This window comes from Nycticebus coucang, chromosome 5 (assembly GCF_027406575.1).
Source record: "Nycticebus coucang isolate mNycCou1 chromosome 5, mNycCou1.pri, whole genome shotgun sequence".
NCBI lineage: Eukaryota > Metazoa > Chordata > Mammalia > Primates > Lorisidae > Nycticebus > Nycticebus coucang.
In genome coordinates, this window is record NC_069784.1 from 55,470,109 (window position 1) to 55,492,396 (window position 22,288).

At 48.8% G+C, this 22,288-nt stretch overlaps 2 protein-coding genes across 7 annotated transcripts in view; both read left to right on the forward strand.

The window, feature by feature from the left end:
• CGN (cingulin) overlaps positions 1-16,817 on the forward strand; it is a 29,159-nt gene extending 12,342 nt beyond the window's left edge. For both annotated transcript variants that reach the window (XM_053591973.1, XM_053591972.1), the window contains exons 7-21: positions 1,020-1,152; positions 1,498-1,710; positions 2,321-2,469; positions 2,721-2,853; positions 7,150-7,359; positions 7,651-7,857; positions 8,224-8,481; positions 10,008-10,178; positions 10,748-10,909; positions 11,966-12,055; positions 12,681-12,764; positions 12,860-12,978; positions 13,306-13,414; positions 13,770-13,933; positions 15,246-16,817. In XM_053591973.1, the coding sequence (XP_053447948.1) occupies positions 1,020-1,152; positions 1,498-1,710; positions 2,321-2,469; positions 2,721-2,853; positions 7,150-7,359; positions 7,651-7,857; positions 8,224-8,481; positions 10,008-10,178; positions 10,748-10,909; positions 11,966-12,055; positions 12,681-12,764; positions 12,860-12,978; positions 13,306-13,414; positions 13,770-13,933; positions 15,246-15,387 (2,344 nt within the window). In that variant the 3' untranslated portion in view covers positions 15,388-16,817. The remainder of the gene's footprint in view (positions 1-1,019; positions 1,153-1,497; positions 1,711-2,320; positions 2,470-2,720; positions 2,854-7,149; positions 7,360-7,650; positions 7,858-8,223; positions 8,482-10,007; positions 10,179-10,747; positions 10,910-11,965; positions 12,056-12,680; positions 12,765-12,859; positions 12,979-13,305; positions 13,415-13,769; positions 13,934-15,245) is intronic.
• Positions 16,818-19,008: 2,191 nt separating this feature from the next.
• Positions 19,009-22,288, forward strand: part of TUFT1 (tuftelin 1) — a 42,988-nt gene continuing 39,708 nt past the window's right edge. For 3 of the 5 annotated variants that reach the window (XM_053591811.1, XM_053591810.1, XM_053591813.1), the window contains exon 1: positions 19,009-19,164. In XM_053591811.1, coding sequence (XP_053447786.1) covers positions 19,105-19,164 — 60 coding nt within the window. In that variant the 5' untranslated portion in view covers positions 19,009-19,104. The remainder of the gene's footprint in view (positions 19,165-22,288) is intronic. The other 2 variants (XM_053591814.1, XM_053591812.1) reach the window with 1 other exon arrangement.

A 22,288-nucleotide genomic window follows, 5' to 3' on the forward strand; every position in this document is an offset into this window, starting at 1 on the left:
CTGTTTGGGAGGCTTGGCTAGACCTAGAGCCCCACTCCCCAGGGGTAAAGGAGGCAGAAGGAAATTCCCCAGGGGCTGAAAGGGGCAGGATGCTTAGGACAGGCCCTTTCTCTTTACCCTCTTTATCAATAATGGTGATAGTGCATGATTTGCAGTTAGGATACCTGGATTTGCCTCTGTGCCTCAGGGTTTTGATCTGTAAAATGGGTTTAGGTAGCACCTACCTCATGGAATTATTGTCAGGATTCATTCATCCATTCAGCAGATGTTCCCTGCGAGTGCTGTGTGGCAGGCACTAATCTAGGTTCCTGGGGCACATCAGTGAGCCCTACAGATGAAGGTTGGTTTCTGGTGAGAAGGAACAGACTAGAAACAAACATATTACATGAGTAAATTTGTAACACATTAGGAAGAGTGAGTAGAGCAGGGTAGGGCAGATCGAGAGGGATGAGGAAGGGAGCAGGTCGCAGGGCAGACCTCATCAAGAGCTGAATGAAGGAGGTCTTATTTATATTTATTTATTTATAATTGTTTCAGAGACAGAGTCTTGCTCTCTCACCAAGGCTGGAGTTTAGTGGCAAGATCATAGCTCACTGCAGCCTCTAACTCCTGGGCTCAAACCATCCCGCCCAGCTAATTTTATAATTTTTTTTTGTAGAGAAAGGAGGTTTAAATGAATTAATGTATGTAAAGTGTTTCAAAAACTGCCTGACACATAGTGTTCAATGTTATCTCTTTTTTTTTTTTTTTTTTTTGTAGAGACAGGGTCTCACTTTTATGGCCCTCGGTAGAGTGCCGTGGCCTCACACAGCTCACAGCAACCTCCAACTCCTGGGCTTAAGTGATTCTCCTGCCTCAGCCTCCCGAGTAGCTGGGACTACAGGCGCCCGCCACAACGTCCGGCTATTTTTTGGCTGCAGTTTGGCCGGGGCCGGGTTTGAACCCGTCACCCTCGGTATATGGGGCTGGCGCCTTACCGACTGAGCCACAGGCGCCGCCCCAATGTTATCTCTTATCAGGCTCCAGAACATGAAGCTCCTCTTGGACCAGGGTGAGAGTTTACGACGTGGGCTGGAGACCCAGGTGGTGGAGCTGCAGAGCAAGCTGAAGCAGGTCCAGGGACCGGACCCTGCCAAAGAGGTGCTGCTGAAGGTGAGAAACAGGGTTGTGTACCTCTGCTTCCTTTCTGCAGAAGCAGCCTCTAGTCTGCTTATCCGCAGTCTCCCCAAAGTATGGGGAGCAGGGATCTGCTTCTGGGTACTCCATAGGGTGCTTTGGAGTAGACTCCAAAGTCTTTGGGCAGACTCAATGGCAGGGCAGGGCTAGGGCTCAGGCTGGCAGATTTCTTTCATTCTAAGTAGCGTGAGGTCAGACACCTGGTACTGTGTCTAACACAAGGTACTCAATAATTATATTTTGACCGAATGAGTGAATTAATTAGTAGACAGATGGATCCTAATATGGTCACCTCTGTACTTCCATCTTCACTTTCCCTAGGACCTGTTAGAGACCCGGGAACTTCTGGAAGAGGTCTTAGAGGGGAAACAGCGGGTAGAGGAACAGTTGAGACTTCGGGAGCGGGAGTTGACAGCTCTGAAGGGGGCCCTGAAGGAGGAGGTGGCCTCCCGTGACCAGGAAGTGGAGCATGTCCGGCAGCAGTACCAGCGAGACACAGAACAGCTTCGCCGGAGCATGCAAGATGTGACCCAGGCATGTGAGGAGACCGGGGCTGGTGGGACAGGAGGGCGCTGCTGGGGAATCCAAGACGTGACCCAGGCATGTGAGGGGACCGGGGGCCGGTGGGAGAGGAGGGCGCTGCTGGGGAATCCAAAACGTGACCAGGCATGTGAGGAGACCGGGGGCCGGTGGGACAGGAGGGCGCTGCTGGGGAATCCAAGACGTGACCCAGGCATGTGAGGGGACCAGGGGCCGGTGGGAGAGGAGGGCCCTGCTAGGGAATCGTGTATTTTTGGACTTTTCCTGGTTGCAACTGGGAGCTCCCCCTAAAGGACACATGTGTGATGTAGTGAAAACCTTGGCCAGGAAACCTACCAGGGGCAGGCCAAAGATACTATGAGGTTGTGTGAGTGAAGTCCCATGGGGAAATTACTAGGGAAGGCTTCTTGTGGATAACAAAAGGGTGCACTGTGCCTTGGGGAGAGAATCTTCTGCTGGCCTGGTACCAGCTGCCATTAGGATAGTAGGGGGGCAGCTGGCATAGTGCCCTTTGGATCTAAGCCTTCCCTCTACACAGTCACACTTTGGTCTGAAGTGACCTCTTCTCATGAGCTTTCTGGTGCCAAATTCTCCCCTTCTCTAGGACCACGCAGCCCTGGAGGCTGAGAGGCAGAAGATGTCAGCACTGGTACGGGGCCTGCAGAGGGAGCTGGAAGAGACCTCAGAGGAGACAGGGCATTGGCAGAGCATGTTCCAGAAGAACAAAGAGGAGCTCAGAGCCACCAAACAGGAGTAAGGGCCTTGCCCCTGTTCTGGAAATACTTACCCATGATTCTTAGGGCCCACTTCTTTTCTGGCCCTGCTGTGCTCTTATTCCCCCATTTCTCAAGCTGCTCTGGTCCATATTCACTGTTGTCTCTCTTGAGAGAAGGTGCCCAGTGTGTTGGCCTCCAGAGATGTGGTTTTTGTTGTCCTGCTCTTCCAGGCAGGTGGCCTGACCTGTACCTTTTCTTCTTTACTTTATTGTACCTTGCTGGGCTCAGACTCCTGCAGCTGCGGATGGAGAAGGAGGAGATGGAAGAGGAGCTTGGAGAAAAAATAGAGGTCTTGCAGAGGGATTTAGAGCAGGCCCGAGCTGGTGCTAGAGATACTTGCCAGGTTGAGGAGCTCAAGAAGGTAATTGGGAGTTGTGGGGGCAGAATGGCAGGTGGGGCTGATGAGCACATGCTATGCCTATCTGTGATGGCCTCCACCTAGTGGGGCAGGTCATGCTTGATTTTCTGGCCCCTTCCTGCCTGGTCAGCCTTATGGAAAGGGCTATCAGTGGCCAGGTTGGGGCATAGCCAGAGGCTGCTGGCTGCCTCCCAAGAGACATCATGGGTAGGAGCATTTAGGTGGATTTGTGAGACTCCCGGGTCATTTTGGCAGGCTCAGAAACCTAATTTGGTTACCATAGTAAAGGCTGCTCTTTCTTTCACGGGGGACTCATTAATTACATTTATGAAACAAATGCTAGTATACTAACTTACAGTGAGAAATATCATCACATGGACTGGAATACTTGTGTTGGCATAGCCATCCGATCTACATGGGAAGCCAAACACATCTGAAAGGTGTTTAGAAACTACAGAATCTGGACATGGGTAACTGAAGGATACCAGTATTTAATGTGTCCATCTACCCAGAGTCCAAGGCACAGCCTTGCTGGTGGGGGCTTTAACACTCAAGTTCATGGTAAGATTCCCTCCCTGTTATTTTTCTTTTTCTTCTTCTTTTTTTTTTTTTTTGTAATTTTTGGCTGGTGCTGGGTTTGAACCTGCCACCTCTGGCTTATGGGGCCAGCGCCCTACTCCTTTGAGCCACAGGTGCCGCCCTCCTTTTCTTCTTTTTTATTAATTAATCCTCTTTCTGTCAGGCATTGATGACATTTTTAAAAATGTCATACATGATAAGGTCGTAACATTGAACACACAAGTACTTTGTTCATATTCCTGATGTTTTAGTTTATGAAGGATAAGGCAATTACTTCTTTTGGATGATTTAGATAACTTAGAAAATGTTTTCATTAGTTACAGGGAACTGGCATTTATGGCCTCCTGAAGATTCTTCTAGCTCTGTGTTTTGTTTTTTCAAATTTTTATTTATTTTTTGAGACAGAGTCTCACTTTGTTGCCCTGGGTAGAGTGCCACGGCGTCATAGCTCACAGCAACATCAAACTGCTGGGCTTAAGTTATCCTCTTACCTCAGCCTCCCGAGTAGCTAGGACTACAGGCACCCACAATAGTGCTCAGCTAGTTTCTCTATTTTTAGGAGATTAAGGTCTCACTCTTGCTTAGGCTAGTCTCCAACTCCTGAACTCAAGCAGTACACCTGCCTCAGCTTCCCAGAGTGTGATTATAGGTGTCAGCCACCTCACCTGGCCATTGTAGATTTTTTAAAATTTCAGAATAATTGGCTGGGCTTAATGCCTCACACCTATAATCCTAGCACTCTGGGGTGCTGAGGAGGGTAGATTGCTTGAGCTCAGGAGTTTATAGACCAGCCTGAGCAAGAAGGGGACCCCAGTCTTTACTAAAAATAGAAAAACTAGCCAGGTGTTGTGGCAGGTGCCTGTAGTCCCAGCTACTTGGGAGGTAGGCAAGACAATTGCTTGAGCCCAAGAGCTTGAGGTTCCTGGGAGCTATGGTATCCTGGCACTGTACCCAGGGTAAAGGAGTGAGATTCTTTCTCAAAAAAAAAAAAAGTTTTGGGCGGCGCCTGTGGCTCAGTGAGTAGGGCGCCGGCCCCATATGCCGAGGGTGGCGGGTTCAAACCCAGCCCCGGCCAAATTGCAACAAAAAAATAGCCGGGCGTTGTGGCAGGCGCCTGTAGTCCCAGCTGCTCGGGAGGCTGAGGCAAGAGAATCGCGTAAGCCCAAGAATTAGAGGTTGCTGTGAGCTGTGTGATGCCACGGCACTCTACCTGAGGGTGGTATGTGAGACTCTGTCTCTACGAAAAAAAAAAAAAAAAGTTTTTTTTTAGAATAATTATTTGCAGCATGCATATTGGGTGAGCATCCCTAATCTGAAAATATGGAATCCAGAGTACTCCAATGAGCATTTCCTTTGACCACAATCTTTGAGCATTTTGTTGGTGCTCAAACATCTTTGGAATTTGGAGCATTTTGGTTTTCAAATTTTCAGATTAGGAATGATTAACATGCATTAACGGACCTAGTAAACTTGGACAGTCCAGTGGACAATCTCAATTGATTTCTTTTTCTGTGTTAAAAAAAAAAACAACTAGTATTTCATATATTTATTTTTCTTTTTTCTTGTTTTTTGATACAGAGTCTCACTCTGGCATCCTGGGTAGGGTGCTGTGGCATCATAGCTCACAGCAACCTCAAGCTCTTGGGCTCAAACGATCATCTTGCCTCAGTTCTCTCTTGCTCAGGCTGGTCTTAAACTTGTGAGCTCAAGCAGTCCACCTGCTTTGGCCTCCCAAAGTATTAGGATTACAAGTGTGAGCCACCATACCCGGCCAATCTATTTCATATATTGAATATATTTTATGAAGCATTTAATCAACAAACAAAATATATATTAGAAAAAAGACTAAAAATGTCTAGTAGATTCACTATGGATTATATAACCCTTTAGCCTAATTTTGACTCTTTCTGAATTTCAGAAGTAGCTAGTAGCTGAAGAATTATAACCAGAACTCATATTTAAATTTAATTTTTAAAGAAATCAGAGCTGGGTGGTGCCTGTGGCTCAACGGGGTAGGGCGCCTGTCCCATATGCCAGAGGTGGCGAGTTCAAGCCCAGCCCTGCCAAAACCACACACACACAAAGAAAAAGAAATCAGAGCTGCACCAGTATTTATTGTGTCAAATATTTTGGTTATATATATATATTTTTTTTTTTGCAGTTTTTTGGCCGGGGCTGGGTTTGAACCTGCCACCTCCGGCATATGGGGCTGGCACCCTACTCCTTTGAGCCACAGGCGCCACCCTCCCCTTTTTTTTGACAGTCTCATTATGTCACCCTTGGTACAGTGCCGTGGTATCACAGCTCACAACACCCTCCAACTCTTGGGCTTAAGTGATTCTCTTGCCTCAGCTTCCCAAGTAGCTGGGACTACAGGCACCTGCCACAATGCCTGGCTATTTTCTATTGCAGTTGTCATTGTTGCTTAGCTGGCCCGGGCCCGGTTTGAACCCATCAGCCTTGGTGTATGTGGCTGGCACCATAACTACTGTGCTATGGGTGCCGAGCTGGTTTTTAATATATATATTTTTAAATAGCCAGGCTTGTTTTGTCCATACCTGCATTCACTTTCCCCTCACAAAATGTATTTTTTGGAGTTACATTTTACTTACCATAAAACTCATCCTTTAAGGCTCAACGCCTGTACCACAGTGGTTATGGCACCAGCCACATGCACTGAGGCTGGCGGATTCGAGCCCAGGCCAGCTAAACAATAATGACAACTGTAACAAAAAAATAGCCAGGTGTTGTGCCGGGTGCTTGTAGTCTCAGGTACTTAGGAGGTTGAGGCAAAAGAATCGCTTAAGCCTAAGAGTTTGAAGGTGCTGTGAGCTATAATGCTACAGCACTTTACCCCGGGCAACATAGTAAAAGTCTGTCTCAAAACAACAACAACAACAAAAAACTCATCCCTTTCTTAAAAGGATACAGTTTAATGGTTTTTAGTATATTCACAAAGTTGTACAACCATTACCACTATCTAATTACAGAACATTTCCTTTATCCCAAAATGTGCCCATTCTTCTCTGGTGACTTTCTGTATCTCTGGATTTGCCTAGTCTGGATATTTCACATAATTGGAATTCTGTAATATGTAGCCTCAAGTGCCTACTTCTTTCACCTGCATAATATTTAAGGTGGTAGCGATTGTCAGTACTTCTTTCCTTTGTATAGACAAGTAACATTCCACTCTATGGGCATACCACATTTTGTCCATTTATCAATTCATGAATATTGGATAGTTCTTTATTTAGGCTATAACGAATAAATACTGCATGAACAAATTCATGTACAAGTTTTTTGTGTGAACATATATTTCTGTTTTCTTTGGTATATATGCCTAAGAGCGGAATCGGTAGGTCATATGGTAACTCTTTGTTTCACTTTTAAAAATTTATTTTTATTTTTAATTATTGTATGTATGTAATAGTTGCATATATTTCTAACATACATGTGATGTTTTGATACAGGCATACAATGTGTATTAATCAAATCAAAGTAATCGGATGTCCATCAGCTCTGGCCTTTTATCATGTCTTTGTGTTACATTCCATTTGCACTCTTTTAGTTGTTTCACTTTTTGAGAAACTGCCAAACTGCTTTCCAAAGTGATGGCATCATTTTATATTCCCTCTGGCAATGTACGAGACTTTTAATTCTTCTACATTCTGGTAACTCAGTGTGGCTTTTGTGCCTCATCACCTTCTCCTTCCCTTCTAGGAGCTGCGCCAGACACAGGAGAAGCTGAAGGAGCTACAGGCAGAGCGGCAGAGCCAGGAGATGGCTGGGCGACACCGGGACCGTGAGTTGGAGAAGCAGCTGGCAGTCCTGAGGGTTGAGGCTGATCGAGTCCAGGAGCTGGAACAGCAGAACATCCAGTTGCAAAAGACCCTTCAGCAACTAAGACAGGACTGTGAAGAGGCTTCCAAGGCAAGGGGAGTGGGCACAGGACTCAGAGGTGGAGGCTGAGGGTATGGCTGTTACCTGTCATGGGTATGTACTCATCAGCTTCTTGCTCCTAGGTGTGAGGTTAAAGGCAACTAGGCCTTGGCAACTGCTGCATCTCTGTAGGGGGCAGGATTACCAAGGACACTTCTGGCCGGCTGTCGCACCCCTCTTTAAATTTTGTTCTTCTGGGCTCTCTTTGGGATGGCTTTCCTGGGCATTGTCAATGGCTTTGAACCCTGGGGTCTGAGCCACCACTCTGTGGGCGGTCCGTAGGCTAAGATGGTGGCCGAGGCAGAGACAGCAGTGCTGGGGCAGAGGCGGATTGCAGTGGAAACGACGCTTCGAGAGACCCAGGAGGAAAATGACGAATTCCGCCGGTGCATCCTGGGTCTGGAGCAGCAGCTGAAGGAGGCTCGAGGCAGGGCGGAGGGTGGAGAGGCGGTGGAGGCACGGCTTCTGGACAAGGTGCAGCGGCTGGAGGTCAGTATTTCGGCTCCCAGCGTTGGCTTCCTCCTGGTCCTCTCTGCTCAGCTCTGGCAAATACTCCCACAATGAATGCTCAGTTTTATTCTGCCTTTAGTGTCTTTTTGTGTTGCCTCCCAGACCCTGTGTTAACCTTCAGTTTATTTCCTTAGGTGTGAATGTTCTAGACTTTGAGCTGGTATTTTTGTCTATCTCCCATCCTTTGCTTGCTCTTATATCTTGATTTCTTTTCTGGTTCTCTGAGCATTTTTTCATTGCCCACATTTTTCATAAATGCCTCCTTTCCCCCTCTCATCTACTTATCTGAATGACTTGAGCCCAGGCTTTGCCTTCTCCCAGTCCAACCCTCTTTCATCCCCCCAGGCAGAGAAACAGCGGCTGGAGGAGGCCCTGAATGTAGCCCAGGAAGAGCAGGGGAGCCTGACAGCGGCCAAGCAGGCACTGGAGGCGAGGTTGGAGGAGTCCCAGCGGGGGCTGGCACGCCTGGCACAGGAGCAACAGGCGCTGAGCCGGGCCCTAGAGGAGGAAGGGAAGCAGCGGGAGGTGCTTTGGCGGAGCAAGGCTGAGCTGGAGGAACAAAAGCATTTGCTGGACAGGACTGTGGACCGACTGAACAAGGAGGTGGGGCACGGGGTGACCTGGGCCCTTAGGAAGAGGCCTAGCTGGCACAGAAGCTGACCTGGGGGCTGGGGCGGAAATGAGAACATGGGACATACACAGAAGCTGAACTGGGAGCAGGGGTGGAGGTGAGGACATGTGACATTTGCTTTCCTCAAGTACACTTCTGGGAAGGCCAAGGTCAGCTCTTCTGAAAGTGGCATCCTTCCTACCTCCCTTCTGTGTTTCTGCCCTTCCCCCACATCCCATTCCTTTGTGGTCTTCATTCTTGGAGAATATCTCGGGGGAGTCTACCTTAGAAGTCAGTAAAACCTAAACACAAGAATCTTCATTGGTAGCATTTTATTCTTTTAAAAAATTTTTTTCCTTTTTTCTGTCCTCATGTACCCCATGGAGATTGGTAGAATTTTAAATTTGGGGAGGGGAAGAGGTAACAAAGGGAAAAAATGGCTTTTTGGGTTTTTTTTGAGGCGGAATCTCACTCTGTCACCCTGGGTAGAGTGCCATGATATCATAACTAACAGCAATCTCAAACTCCTGGGCCCAAGGGATCCTCTTGCCTCAGCTCCCCAAGCAGCTGGGACGACAGGTGGCTACCACAATGCCTGGCTAGTTTTTCTATTTTTAGTAGAGACAGAGTCTCTCACTTGGTCAGGCTGGTCATGGAATTAATGGCTTTTTGCTGATAAGGTTCTCTTCCCAATTTCTTACTTTATAAAAAAGAGCAAACATGTAATATATTAGTTCTAAAATGCACATTTTATCATTTGTCACTGAAAAAAGGGCTCATTTAATCATCTCTGAAATTGTATTGTATCTTATAATTGATAATACGTCATGTTTCATTTGGCAGATTTTTCTTTTTTAGTGGTACATCTTATAATAATTAACATGTTGAGTTTGCTGAAATATAGTCATTTAAGGTTTACTTTGTATCAGGCACTATTGTAAGTTTAGAACTTTATGTAATTAACTCACATAATTCTCACAACAATCTTATGATGTAGGTAGTATTATTATCCCTTTTTTTTTTTTGTAGAGACAGAGTCTCACTGTACCGCCCTCAGGTAGAGTGCCGTGGCGTCACACGGCTCACAGCAACCTCTAACTCTTGGGCTTACGCGATTCTCTTGCCTCAGCCTCCCAAGCAGCTGGGACTATAGGCGCCCGCCACAACGCCCAGCTATTTTTTTTTTTGTTGCAGTTTGGCTGGGGCTGAGTTTGAACCCGCCACCCTCGGCATATGGGGCCGGCGCCCTACTCACTGAGCCACAGGCGCCGCCCTTATTATCCCATTTTATGGAGGAGAAACTGAGACTCACAGAGGATAAGTAACTTGCCTGTGTTCTCTAGTAAGTGGTAGAGCTAGGGTTTGGGCGCAGGCATCTGCCTATATGAAACTACTAGCCATACTAGGAACCTAGGCTCAGGAAAGAGCAGCAGGAGAGGGCTGCCTTGGCAGGAAGAAGGCTCTTGGGAGGGTCCTAGGAGTCTGTGCCTGGAGAGGACAATGTTTTTCTCTGTTTTAGCTGGGGCAGATTGGAGAAGACTCTAAGCAAGCCCTACAGCAGCTGCAGACCCAGCTGGAGGACTACAAGGAGAAGGCCCGGCGGGAGGTAGCTGACGCCCAGCGCCAGGCCAAGGATTGGGCTAGTGAGGCTGAGAAGAGCTCTGGGGGGCTGAACCGGCTTCAGGATGAGGTAGGAGACTAAATGACAGGAGGGTGTGAATTGTCCTATGGTCAATTGGATTGGATTTAAAGGTCATTGCCTGTTACCTGAACCTGAGGCCAAGAGTTTTGGGTCCCAGGTTTAGTCTAATGTCTGTAGTGACATGCTAGGGTAGGGTAGAGTAGAGGGAGTTGCCCACCTTGGGTACAGAAGTAGAGAGAGATGTCCACCCTAGGTACAGGCATTGTCGTAGAAGAATGATTTTCAAACTCTGTTGCACATTGCACATTAGAGTCACCTGGGGAGATTAAAGAAAATTCTAATGTCCAAGCTGTATCCTACATCACTTAAACCATAATCTCTGTGTGTGTGACCCAGGATCAGTATTTCTGAAAACTCCTCAGGTGATTCCAATTTGTGTAGGGAATTTTGAAACAATGAACATGGACTAAAGGTCAATCTGCTTTTTACTGTCACCATGTACTGGTGAGTCTAAACAATGCAGTGATGAAATGTTCCTCTCGGCAGGGGTGGCTCCCATCCCTCTCCCCCAACCTTCTCACTACTCCAAACTGTTGCATTTTTTTCTATCTGCTCAGATCCAGAGGCTGCGGCAGGCCCTGCAGGCAGCTCAGGCTGAGCGGGATACAGCCTGGCTGGACAAAGAGCTGCTGGCCCAGCGACTGCAGGGGCTGGAGCAGGAGGCGGAGAGCAAGAAGCGCTCCCAGGACGACAGGGCCAGGCAGCTGAAGAGCCTGGAGGTGGGGACGCTGGGGGTGTCCTGTGGGGGCCAGGCATTCTGGGTCCTGGCATAGGTGGGACTTCAAAATCCTCTTTAGATACTAGAGATGGAAACTGGCAGCCTCCTGTGATGGGTTCGTTTGGCTGCAGTCTTTCAAACAACTTTGAATTAATCGCCAGTGTTTAGAAATTTATTGGTATCACATAAAAACTTAGATTTCTGGCTTTTTTTGTGTTTGGAGGATGTGGTATCATTGAGCTCTGGTCCCAAGTGTGCATGGTAGGAGCTTTCCCCCTCTAGAGTGAACGATTTTCTTCAACGTGCTGTATTTGAGAATAATAACAATAGCAGCAACAGCAACAAACATATTGCGCTGTGTGGCAGGCACTTAGACTCATTTAATTCTAAGAATAACCCTGTGGGGTAAATAGTCTTATTTTCTTCATTTTACAGATGAAGAAAAATGAGGCACAGAGATATTTAGGAATTTGTCCATGGTTCTTCTGCCAGGAAGTGGTAGATCTGATTTTCAAACCCAAGCAAGGCTAGCCCACATACATACTCTTAGCTTTTTTTTTTTTTTTTTTTGGGCAGTTTTTGGCTGGTGCCAGGTTAGAACCCACCACCTTCGGTATATGGGGCCAGAGCCCTACTCATTGAGCCACAGGCGCTGCCCCATGTTCTCAGCTTTTGCATGGCATAGCCTGGCTTGACTTTGTTCCTGCAGTCTGTATTCTGGTGCTTCAGTTTCTACCTCTCTTCCTCTCAGCTTTGGGCCAAGTACTTGGGTTTCTCGCTCATTTTCCCCATCAGAGACAGGTTTCTCCAGTGAGGAATGGATTCTGGGGTTTGCCTTCCTGCTCGAGAGAGCATGCCTCACCACCCCAACCATGCTGCCACACCTGGTCAGCAGAGGGCACTGGCTTCCTGGAGGCTGTGGGCAGGGACAAGGTTAACTGTGGTGGATGTGCAAGAGAAGTCTGTGGAGGATGGAGTTCCAGAGGGTGCTGGTCTGAGTTTGGCATTCTAGTGTCTAGCCTTTGGGGGCAGAGTTAACCTTGTCCTTTTGCTGCAGGAAAAAGTCTCGCGGCTGGAAGCAGAGCTAGATGAGGAGAAGAACACTGTGGAGCTGCTGACAGACCGCATGACTCGTGGCCGGGACCAGGTAGCCCCCCTCACCTCTCATCCGTGTCCACCCCTGACCGCATAACCCCTCAGACCTCTCAAAGACAACTCTGCCCTCCCATCTTTTATAATCTGGAGAGTTCTGGCTGCAGACTTTGTGCATGGTTGGTCTACTTCAGGGTTTCGTTTGCTTTGGGGAGGGTTGGCAAGTTTCCTTAGGTGGAGAGAAGCCAAGAATTTGAGTTGGGCTGGGGAGCAGCTTCTGTGGCTCAAAGGAGTAGGGCGCCGGCTCCATATGCCAGAGGTGGCGGGTTCAAACTCAGCCCTGGCGGAAAACTGCAAAATAAATAAATAAATAAATACTAAAATGGTACTTTCTGAAAAAAAAAAAATTTGAGTTGGGGAAGGATTCCTAGTGGTCTGGGCTGCTCTGTCTCCTAACTGGGGCATCTTTGGTTCAGAAGGGATGCTAGTTCCTGGTGGGACTGAGGAGGCCCTGTTTACATTCTGTATCTCCTTACATTTGAATAAGCTGTGATTAGTTGCCTAGGAATTTGGGGGATTGACAGTTCAAAGACCATCCTGCAGTTACTCTGCCTCGGTTCAGCTTGCTAGCTTGTCCTTAGCTCTCCTCGTGTCTGGTTCCCCTCACCCATCCACACCAGGTGGATCAGCTGAGGACAGAGCTCATGCAGGAGAGGTCTGCTCGGCAGGACCTGGAGTGTGACAAAATCTCTTTGGAGAGACAGGTGAGGGTCAGGGTGGGGAGTCCTGGGATAGGGCCCAGGGAGTGGGTAGAATGACTAGTAGAGTGCTAACCATGGAAGCTTTCTGTTCCTTTCAGAATAAGGACTTGAAGGCCCGGTTGGCCAACTCAGAAGGCTTCCAGAAGCCCAGTGCCAGCCTCTCTCAGCTTGAGTCCCAGAATCAGTTGTTGCAGGAGCAGCTACAGGCTGAAGAAAGGTGACATGAGCCTGTCCTTGCTCCTCCCCTCCTGCCGCCGTTCCTTTCCTTCTTCCCTCTCTGGGCTTTTCTTCTCTGAGGCTTCCACTATTTTCTGCCTCAGACTTTGCCAACCTGGCTCTTTTCTCCTGATAAAGAGCAGGGAGAGTTGCAGGAACTCTGGAATGTGATGACCCCAATCTTCCTGGTTCTTTGGGTCTTCCCTGGCTCCTCCCTAGTTTGAGGTGGGCTCATGGCTGGGAGAAGTTCCTGGAGGCAGGAGAGGGCTAAGTTCAGGATCTCTCAGGAATGGCGACACCCAGAGACATCCTTCTACCTCAACCTCAGGGAGAAGACAGTTCTGCAGTCTACCAACCGAAAACTGGAGCGGAGGGTTAAAGAGCTGTCCATCCAGATTGATGATGAGCGGCAGCATGTCAATAACCAGAAAGACCAGGTGAGGACTTGGCACCGGGGCCCTTAGCTATGGGGCAAATATATATTACGTGTTTGTTTGAAGGCCAGGGAGGCCCCTTTCCAGTATTTCTTATAAACTTGGACTTTCCTGTATGAAGGCAGGGAGATTAGATTGAAAGACCTAGACTAGAGCAGTCATTGCAAGTATTGAGCGCTTGCGGGGTTCTGGGTGTCCTACATGTATTCATCCATTTAATCCCCAAGACAACCCTGAGAGGGTAGAGTACTTGCCCATAGTCACATTTTTCCAGAGAAATTATCCCTTGTCAAGATAGGAGAGGGTCCTGGGCCATGGTAGCAGATATTCTCCTAATGGGACTTGGTATCCTGCCCAGCTGAGCCTGAGGGTGAAGGCTTTGAAGCGGCAGGTGGATGAAGCAGAAGAGGAAATCGAGCGACTGGATGGCCTGAGGAAGAAGGCCCAGCGGGAGCTGGAGGAGCAGCATGAGGTCAATGAACAGCTCCAGGCCCGGATCAAATCCCTGGAGAAGGACTCCTGGTATGGACTGTTCTGCCATCTGCTTCATAGGGACTGCAGAGCTAGAAGGGCACTGGCTAAGGAGGAGAACCTCTAACATAGGACTATGTAGTCACTTATTCCTGGCTGGAAGCCAGTATTATTATTATTTTTTTTTTGAGATAAGAGTTTCACTCTGTCATCCTGCGTAGAGTGCCATGGCATCATCATAGCTCCCAGCAACCTCAAATTCTTGGGCTCAAGCAACCCTCCTGCCCCAGCCTCCCAAGTAGCTGGGACCTATAGGCACCCACCATAATGCCAGCTAGTTTTTCTATTTTTAGTAGAGAGGGGGTCTTGCTCTTGCTTAAGGGATCCTCCTGCCTTGACCTCCTAGAGCACTAGGGTTAAAGGGGTGAGCCACCTTGCTCAGCCATGATTTTCTGTCTCAGCCACCATCCTGTACCCTATCTCCTTAAATCTCAGATTAGTGGGAAATCTTGTGAGCGACTTTAGGCCTTTGAACAGTGGTTCTTAACCTGTGGGTCGCGACCCCTTTGTAACAATGAAAATATATCCTGCATATCAGATATTTACATGAAGATTCACAACAGTAGCAAAATTACAGTTGTAAAGTAGCAACAAAAATAATTTTTTTTTTTTTTTTTTGTAGAGACAGAGTCTCAGTTTATGGCCCTCAGTAGAGTGCCGTGGCCTCACACAGCTCACAGCAACCTCCAACTCCTGGGCTTAAGCGATTCTCTTGCCTCAGCCTCCTGAGTAGCTGGGACTACAGGCGCCCGCCACAACGCCCAGCTACTTTTTTGGTTGCAGTTTGGCCGGGGCCGGGTTTGAACCCGCCACCCTCCGTATATGGGGCTGGCGCCTTACCAACTGAGCCACAGCTTATGGGCTCAAGAGCCTGTGGCTCAAGTGGCTAAGGCGCCAGTCACATACACCTGAGCTGGTGGGTTTGAATCCAGCCCCGGCTCGCCAGACAACAATGACGGCTGCAAACAAAAAATAGCCAGGCGTTGTGATGGGCGCCTGTAGTCCCAGCTACTTGGGAGGTGGAGGCAGGAGAATCGCTTGAGCCCAGGAGTTGGTGGTTGCTGTGGGCTGTGATGCCACGGCACTCTACCCAGGGCGACAGCTTGCGGCTCTGTCTCAAAAAAAAAAGAAAATCATTTTATGGTTGGGGGTCACCACAACATAAGGAACTGTATTAAAGGGTTATAGCATTAGGAAGGTTAAAACCACTACCTTAGAAAAAAATCAGAGTTTAGCATGAAAAGGATGGCTGTCTCAAATTTTCTATTCTCCCTACCTTACCAATATTCTCTCTCTGACTTAGGCGCAAAGCTTCCCGCTCAACTGCTGAGTCAGCCCTCAAACATGAAGGGCTGAGCTCAGACGAGGAATTCGACAGTGTCTACGATCCCTCATCTATCGCATCACTGCTTACCGAGAGCAACTTGCAGACCAGCTCCTGTTAGGAGGGCTCAGAAATCAGTCCTATTCCAGTCAGCCCTGCTCTGCCCTGCCTGCCTTACATTCTTCATGCCTGTGGGTGACCCAGTTATTCAGACCTAAGACAGGGAGGGGTCTGAGTGAGGGTGTAAAAGAAAGACATTGGTAGTAAGCTGATAGATGGACTTTCTTTCCACTGGAGGAGTGGATATTTTAGGCCAACTGAGCCTTTCCCTTGAGTGCCGATGCCTTCTTTATCTCTCTTATAGTGGAAGGATGGTCAGCATGTATTCTGAGAGGACTGAGCAGGGTAGGAAGGGATAGGAATTGCCATGTGTATAAAGCTTTATTTCTTTATCCCTTAACCCTAAGGCTCAGGAAATACCTTAAGCTAGTCTGCTCCCTGGATTTCTGCAGCCCAGTTTCCTCCCACTCTGGGACAGGGTGAAGGGAATGTTATGGGTAATGAACACGCAGACGTGGCTCTACCCACTTCTCAAATGCTTCTCTTAGCACAATCATGGGCCCCATGGGGTGGTCCCCATGTCCCTCCAGTTTCTTTATTTTTGTCTTCTCCAGGCAAGTGGGTCTAAGGCAGTGGTTCTCAACCTTCCTAATGCTGTGACCCTTTAATACAGTTAAAAGGGGTTACAACCCACAGGTTGAGGACTGCTGGTAAGGAATCCTTCATCCTTTACCATCTTCACCATACCCACCTTGCTGTTTTCTTCTCAGTGCCTTAGCCAGAGGGAGGAGATAAGGGTGCTCTTCTTGCCACTTTTATCTGCACATTCATACCTCTCCAAAGACCTGCCTTTGCCCACCAATGGCTCTCAGCCTTCCCTGCTGCTCCAGTGACTGGTCAAGAGAGCTGTTTGCTGGCTTCTTCACCAACAAACCCCTATGAGAGGGACTTTGGTAGAGCCATGATAAATAAGGTGGGGGCCTGGTTCTGCTCAGGGTTTCCGTCCTTCCTCCTCTTCTTCTTGACTACAGATGTGGTTGTAAGGTAGTTGTATTTAGGAACCTTGACACCTGTCTATACAGCTCTCCAAAGTAAAGGTCTCAGTCCCTCTGGTCTTCTTTGTGGCTTTTCTGACCAGATGTGCACAACTTCAATAGAGAACCAAGGGATCCTTATTTTTTCAGGAGCTTGTCTGTGATTCAGAGCTTTGCCTGGACGTAGAAGCTGACTGTTGGTAGAATTGGGAAGAAGCAATAGAAGATTTATTTCTCCTTTGGATTTTGAGGAGAGCCAAGCCCTGGTGGGGAAGGGCTTCACCTCTCATTTCCTAAGCAGCTTCTAAAGGGAACTTGTGAGAAGAAGAAGGCTGTTCTCACCAATGACTTGTAATTTCATTGATTAAAAAAAAATTCCCATACTTCTCTGCAAATTGTTCTGTCCCAATCCAATCCAGCCTTGGTTTTATTTTAAATTAAATATTATATATCTATATTGAAATCATTGGCCCGTCTTCTCATTCTTTCCTGGCTTATTTAGATGGCCAAGTTTTTTAAAAAGTCATATTAACTTCACAGCTTGAAGGCTGAAGCTGGAACTTGCTTTCTTTCTTTTTTTTTTTTCTTTTTGAGTTTTCTTTATCTCACTTTTCAGATGCCCTTCCCAACAGATCAGATGTGATCTAGAAAACCTGGAAAAGTTTATAGCAGCCCCATTCTCTCCTGAACAACTTTCTGAGAAGAGTAAGGCCAAGGGTTGAGTAGAACAGACCAGAACTGGTTTATTCCCCTGGGTCACAGGGATAACACCAGCATCACCTCCCAGGTGCAAAGATCCCTCCATTTCTTCCTTTCTTTTTTTTTTTTTTTTTGAGACAGAGTCTCAAGCCGTCACCCTGGGTAGAATTACAGGGTATCATAGCTCACAGTAACGTCAAGCGATCCTCTTGCCTCAGTTTTTTATTTATTTTATTTATTTATTTTTTTTTAGTGGAGACAGGGTCTTGATTTTTGCTCAGGCTGGTCTCAAACTCTTGAGCTCAAGCAATCTACCCGCCTCGGCCTCCCAGAGTGCCAGGATTACAGGCAGGAGCCACCGTGCCCAGCCGATCCTTCCATTTCTTTCTTTTTTTTTTTTTTTTGTAGAGACAGAGTCCCACTTTATGGCCCTTGGTAGAGTGCCGTGGCATCAACAGCTCACAGCAACCTCCAGCTCCTGGGCTTAAGTGATTCTCTTGCCTCAGCCTCCCGAGTAGCTGGGACTACAGGCGCCCGCCACAACGCCCGGCTATTGATCCTTCCATTTCTAACTAGCATAGACCCAACCCCTACCTGGAAGGTAGGGAAGTTTCTGTTATCCCTGCCCCTATGCTGCCTTGAAAAGGGAGCTAACCTTGGGCGGCACCTGTGGCTCAGTCGGTAGGGTGCTGGCCCCATGTGCCGAGGGTGGCGGGTTCAAACCCGGCCCCGGCCGAACTGCAACAAAAAAATAGCCGGGTGTTGTGGCGGGCACCTGTAGTCCCAGCTGCTTGGGAGGCTGAGGCAAGAGAATCGCTTAAGCCCAAGAGTTGGAGGTTGCTGTGAGCTATGTGATGCCATGGCACTCTACCTAGGGCCATAAAGTGAAACTCTGTCTCTACAAAAAAAAAAAAGGGAGCTAACCCTTCACCACAGCCATTGCCAAGTGTCCGGGCACTGCCCACTCCAGAGTAGATCAGACCTCACCTATTCTGTTTTTTGTTCATGTGGACCATAGCCATCTGCTCAGAGCAGCTGAGCTGGGAGGAGCCTCCATAGTCCTGTTTGGCCAATCCTCTTGCAGGCCCTCAAGATGCTGGCCTAGGCTTGGGGGTAAATGCCATTGGAGAAGTGGAGCCTCATCCTTTCTCAAGAATACAAATTCCTTTTTTTTTTGAGACAAAGTCTCACTCTATAGCCCTCGTAGAGTGCTGTGGTGTCACAGCTCACAGCAACCTCCAACTCCTGGACTTAGGCGATTCTCTTGCCTTAGCCTCCCAAGTAGCTGGGACTACAGGTGCCCGCCACAACACCTGGCTACTTTTTGTTGCAGTTTGACCAGGGTTGGGTTTGAACCCGCCACCCTGGGTATATGGGGCCGCCTCTCTACCCACAGAGCCACAGGGGCTGTCCAAGAATACAAATTCCTTTTAAGGCAATGTGTCCTGCCTCTCCCAACCATATAAGAGCACTTTTAGTATAATAGTTTGTACAAAACAAGCCCCACCTAGCTGGCTTTGACTTTGGCCTGGGCCTCTTGCCAGGGAAGGGCACCTGCCAGACTGGCTTAGGCTGGTATGAGTGAGCTGGCCCTTGGTGCCCGCCTTTCTGTGTTGGAAGAAAGGTTTACTCAGCTCTGCAAGTCCTACAGGCCTGCATGTACACAAACGAAAATGTACAGGAGCTTTTGCACGCTTCAACTCCTCACCCTCTAAGGACAGACTTATTTCCTTTGACCAACACTGATCTTGGAGACTTGAACCAATAATGAAGAATGTGAAGGTGTCTCAGCTGGCTCTGTACAACCAGGCAGTCCCAAGTCGCTCCCAAGCCCCACCTCTACGCAAATCTAAGAGAGCGCAGATGGGGCGTGTCTCAAAAACCTCTTGGCCCTGCCCACCTCACGCAGTCTCTAGTTGGCGAACCTGCAGCCCCGGCCCTTGAAGCGTCCGTGCGGGGGGCGGGTCCGAGCGCACCCGCCTGGGAGGCACCGCGCGGCGGGGCGGAGGGTCGAGTGGTGTGTCGCGAGTCCAGCGAGGGGGAAAATGAACGGGACGCGGAATTGGTGTACCCTGGTGGACGTGCACCCGGAGGACCGCGCTGCGGTAAGAAAAAGCGTCCACCCCGCCTTCCCCCCCCCCCCTCAGGTATGCTCCATTTCTGAGCCCGTCCCTTGTCGGCCCCGCGTCACCTGGTGTCTGGCTCCGTGCGGTCAGCGCTTCACCGCGCTGCTCTCTCATTTCTATTGCCGGAGACCGGCAGTGGCAGCCCCGGGAAGTCAAGCGATGGAGACTCTTTTTTTTTTTTTTTTTTGTAGAGACAGAGTCTCACTTTATGGCCCTCCGTAGAGTGCCATGGCCTCACCCAGCTCACAGCAACCTCCAACTCCTGGGCTTAAGCGATTCTCCTGCTTCAGCCTCCCGAGTAGCTGGGACCACAGGCGCCCGCCACAACGCCCGGCTATTTTTTGGTTGCAGTTTGGCCGGGGCCGGGTTTGAACCCGCCACCCTCGGTATACGGGGCCGGCGCCCTACCCACTGAGCCACAGGCGCCGCCCGCGATGGAGACTCTTGAGGCTCGCGGTGTCGGGGCGTCCCTGCCCTTCAGGAGGAGGCTGTCGCTGCCGCCTGGGAGCCCTTGCTCGGGCCGCGGGTCTCTGAGCACGCTTCTCGGCGTCTAATGGGCTGCTAGACGGGTGGTGGAAGAGTGAGCTCCATAGACGGGATCCCTGGGCTGTCTTGGGATCACACAGTCCCCTGGCTGTGCGCGGATTATGCTTTCCCGGGGGTCCTGTGACCTCAGAGGCCAAAGAATTTCATGATGCTTTAGGTGGACGGTAACAAGAAAAAGGGTGGAGGTTGAAATCCTAGGACTCGGACTGGAGGTTGGGGGAGGGGAGCGGGCGGTGGGTCTAACTTTGGCCAGACTGGCCAGGGACTGTTGGAGGGATGGGCCTTTCCGCCTGCGGGATCTCGGCTCGTCTCCGTTTTCTCCTCCTTCCCCCATTGCAGTTCTCTGGTTGCCCTCCCCCATTTCGGCCCGCTGGTAGCTTCCGGGGTCTGTTTGTTGGTTTTGCTTCCGTCTCCAGCTGCCCAGCCCAGGGCACAGTGGATGAAGGGGATGCACTCCCTGGGCTGAGAGTGGAATGGACGTGACCCACGCGAGGGCTTCTGGACAATTTCGAAGGAGGCATGGGGAGAGAAGGGCGTCCTGCCAGTGCAACCTGGTCTGCTTCCCTTACTCCCTGCCTCTCGTCCCTGTCCCTCTACCCACCCCAGCTCACCAATAATTTCTCCTCTCCAGAGGCGGTGTGTGTGTGTGTGTGTGTGTGTGTGTAATTTGTGGCTGAATGTTCTTCTTAGGCTCTGCTGGGGAGCTTACCCACACAGGAGGGTACTACTTTATGGATTTCCAGGCTATTGTGGGTGAGTGAGATGGGAGCCACAGTGATGGGGAGTTGTATTGCCCCCCATCTCCCACCCCTTCTGATTCTCTTTCTCTCTGCCTGTCTCAGCATGTGAGGTAGAGTTAACCCAGCTGCAGCTGGATTATGGCTCTTCAAAGAGTATTTTGTGCAATAGGTGCTTATTACAAGTTTAAAATACACATGATCATTTAATTCTGCTCACAGCCCCCTTTCCATTCTGCCCAAGCTATCAGTGTTTCTGCCACATTGCAGTCCAGATCTTGCTACTGACCCGACCTCAGTCTTCTGTAGCCTGCCGCTCTCCCAGCTATGGGACACCCAAGAGATGAAAAAATCCGACCCAGGGAAGGGGGGAGGGAGGGAAGAGGATGGGCAGAGGGAGGGTGATTGGTGGGATTACACCTGCCGTGCATCTTACAAGGGTACATCTGAAACTTAGTAAACGTAGAATATAAATGTCTTAACGCAATAACTAAGAAAATGCCAGAAAGGCTATGTTAACTAGTGTGATGAAAATGTGTCAAACGATCTATAAAACCAGTGTATGGTGCCCCATGATCGCATTAATGTACACAGCTATGATTTAATTATAAACAAAAAAAAAGAAAAAGAAAAAATCCGTCCCCTATTGTGTCAGCCCCAAGTCCTACTCCATACTTTTTCTTTCCTTCCCTTCTTGGGTCTCACTGCTGCTTAGGCTGGAGTGCAGTGGCTGTTCGCAGGCACCATCACAGTGCATTATGGCATCAAATCTTGGCCTCAAACTATCCTTCAGCCTCCCGAATAGCTGGGACTACAGGTTCTGGCCATATGGGCTTCCTACTCCATGTTCTTGCTCACTGCTTTGGAGTGGTTGAGAGAAAATGATTCTACGTGTGAAATAAATAAAACAGAGGATCTTTACGCTTTATTTTGCTTGCTGTGGCAAAGAGATCCAGAACGAAGTACAAGACCAGACCAGGCATTGGCAATGTTGAGAATGAATCGTCACCCTCTGCCATTTCTTGATATTTTACTGCTTGTCTGGTGGGGCAGAAAGAGTCAGTAGGAAAATAGTGAGCAAGGAATTCAGAGCCTCTCCAGCCATAGTTTAGTTTGAAGCTTAACCAGAGACCTCTGGAGCAAGGGGAAGACAGAAATTCCCTTTTATTCCTTTTTTTTTTTTTATGTAGAGTTTAAGATTTATTTTATTCCATGCCTGTGGCTCAAGGAGTAGGGCGCCAGTCCCATATGCCGGAGGTGGCGGGTTCAAACCCAGCCCCGGCCAAAAAAAGAAAAAACCATACCTGGGAATGAAGTAATCACTGCCCCAATCTAATCTTGGAGACATTCCTGGGCCCTTAAGCAGTGGGAGGAGATGGTAAACAATCAATCAGTCAGGTGATGGGCTTTGTCCTGGATTCCTTTCCTCTGAGCCAGCTTGCTGGTAGAATTTATGGCTCTGGACAGTCCCCAGGAACCTGTCATACAGTGAATACACTGAAGTGTGCTCAGTGCATGTGCAAAATGAGTAAGTGAACAATACATGGACAGATGTTTCTTCTAGAGTCAGCAAGAGAGTTGAACCGATTGAAGTATCTTAGTGGGAGTGAGGAGCCTCGGATTCTGTTTCCCCACTAGGCAGGCCATGCTTTAGAGCAGCACATACAGATGAGGAAATACAGCTAATAACGCTGTCTGTGTTTTTTAAACATTATTTTTACATTTTGTTTTTAGATACAGGGTCTCACTGTGCCATTGCCCCTTGCCCCCTGCTTGGCCAGGGCAGGGTTCCTTGATAGAAAGGCCTGCAAGAGCCAGGC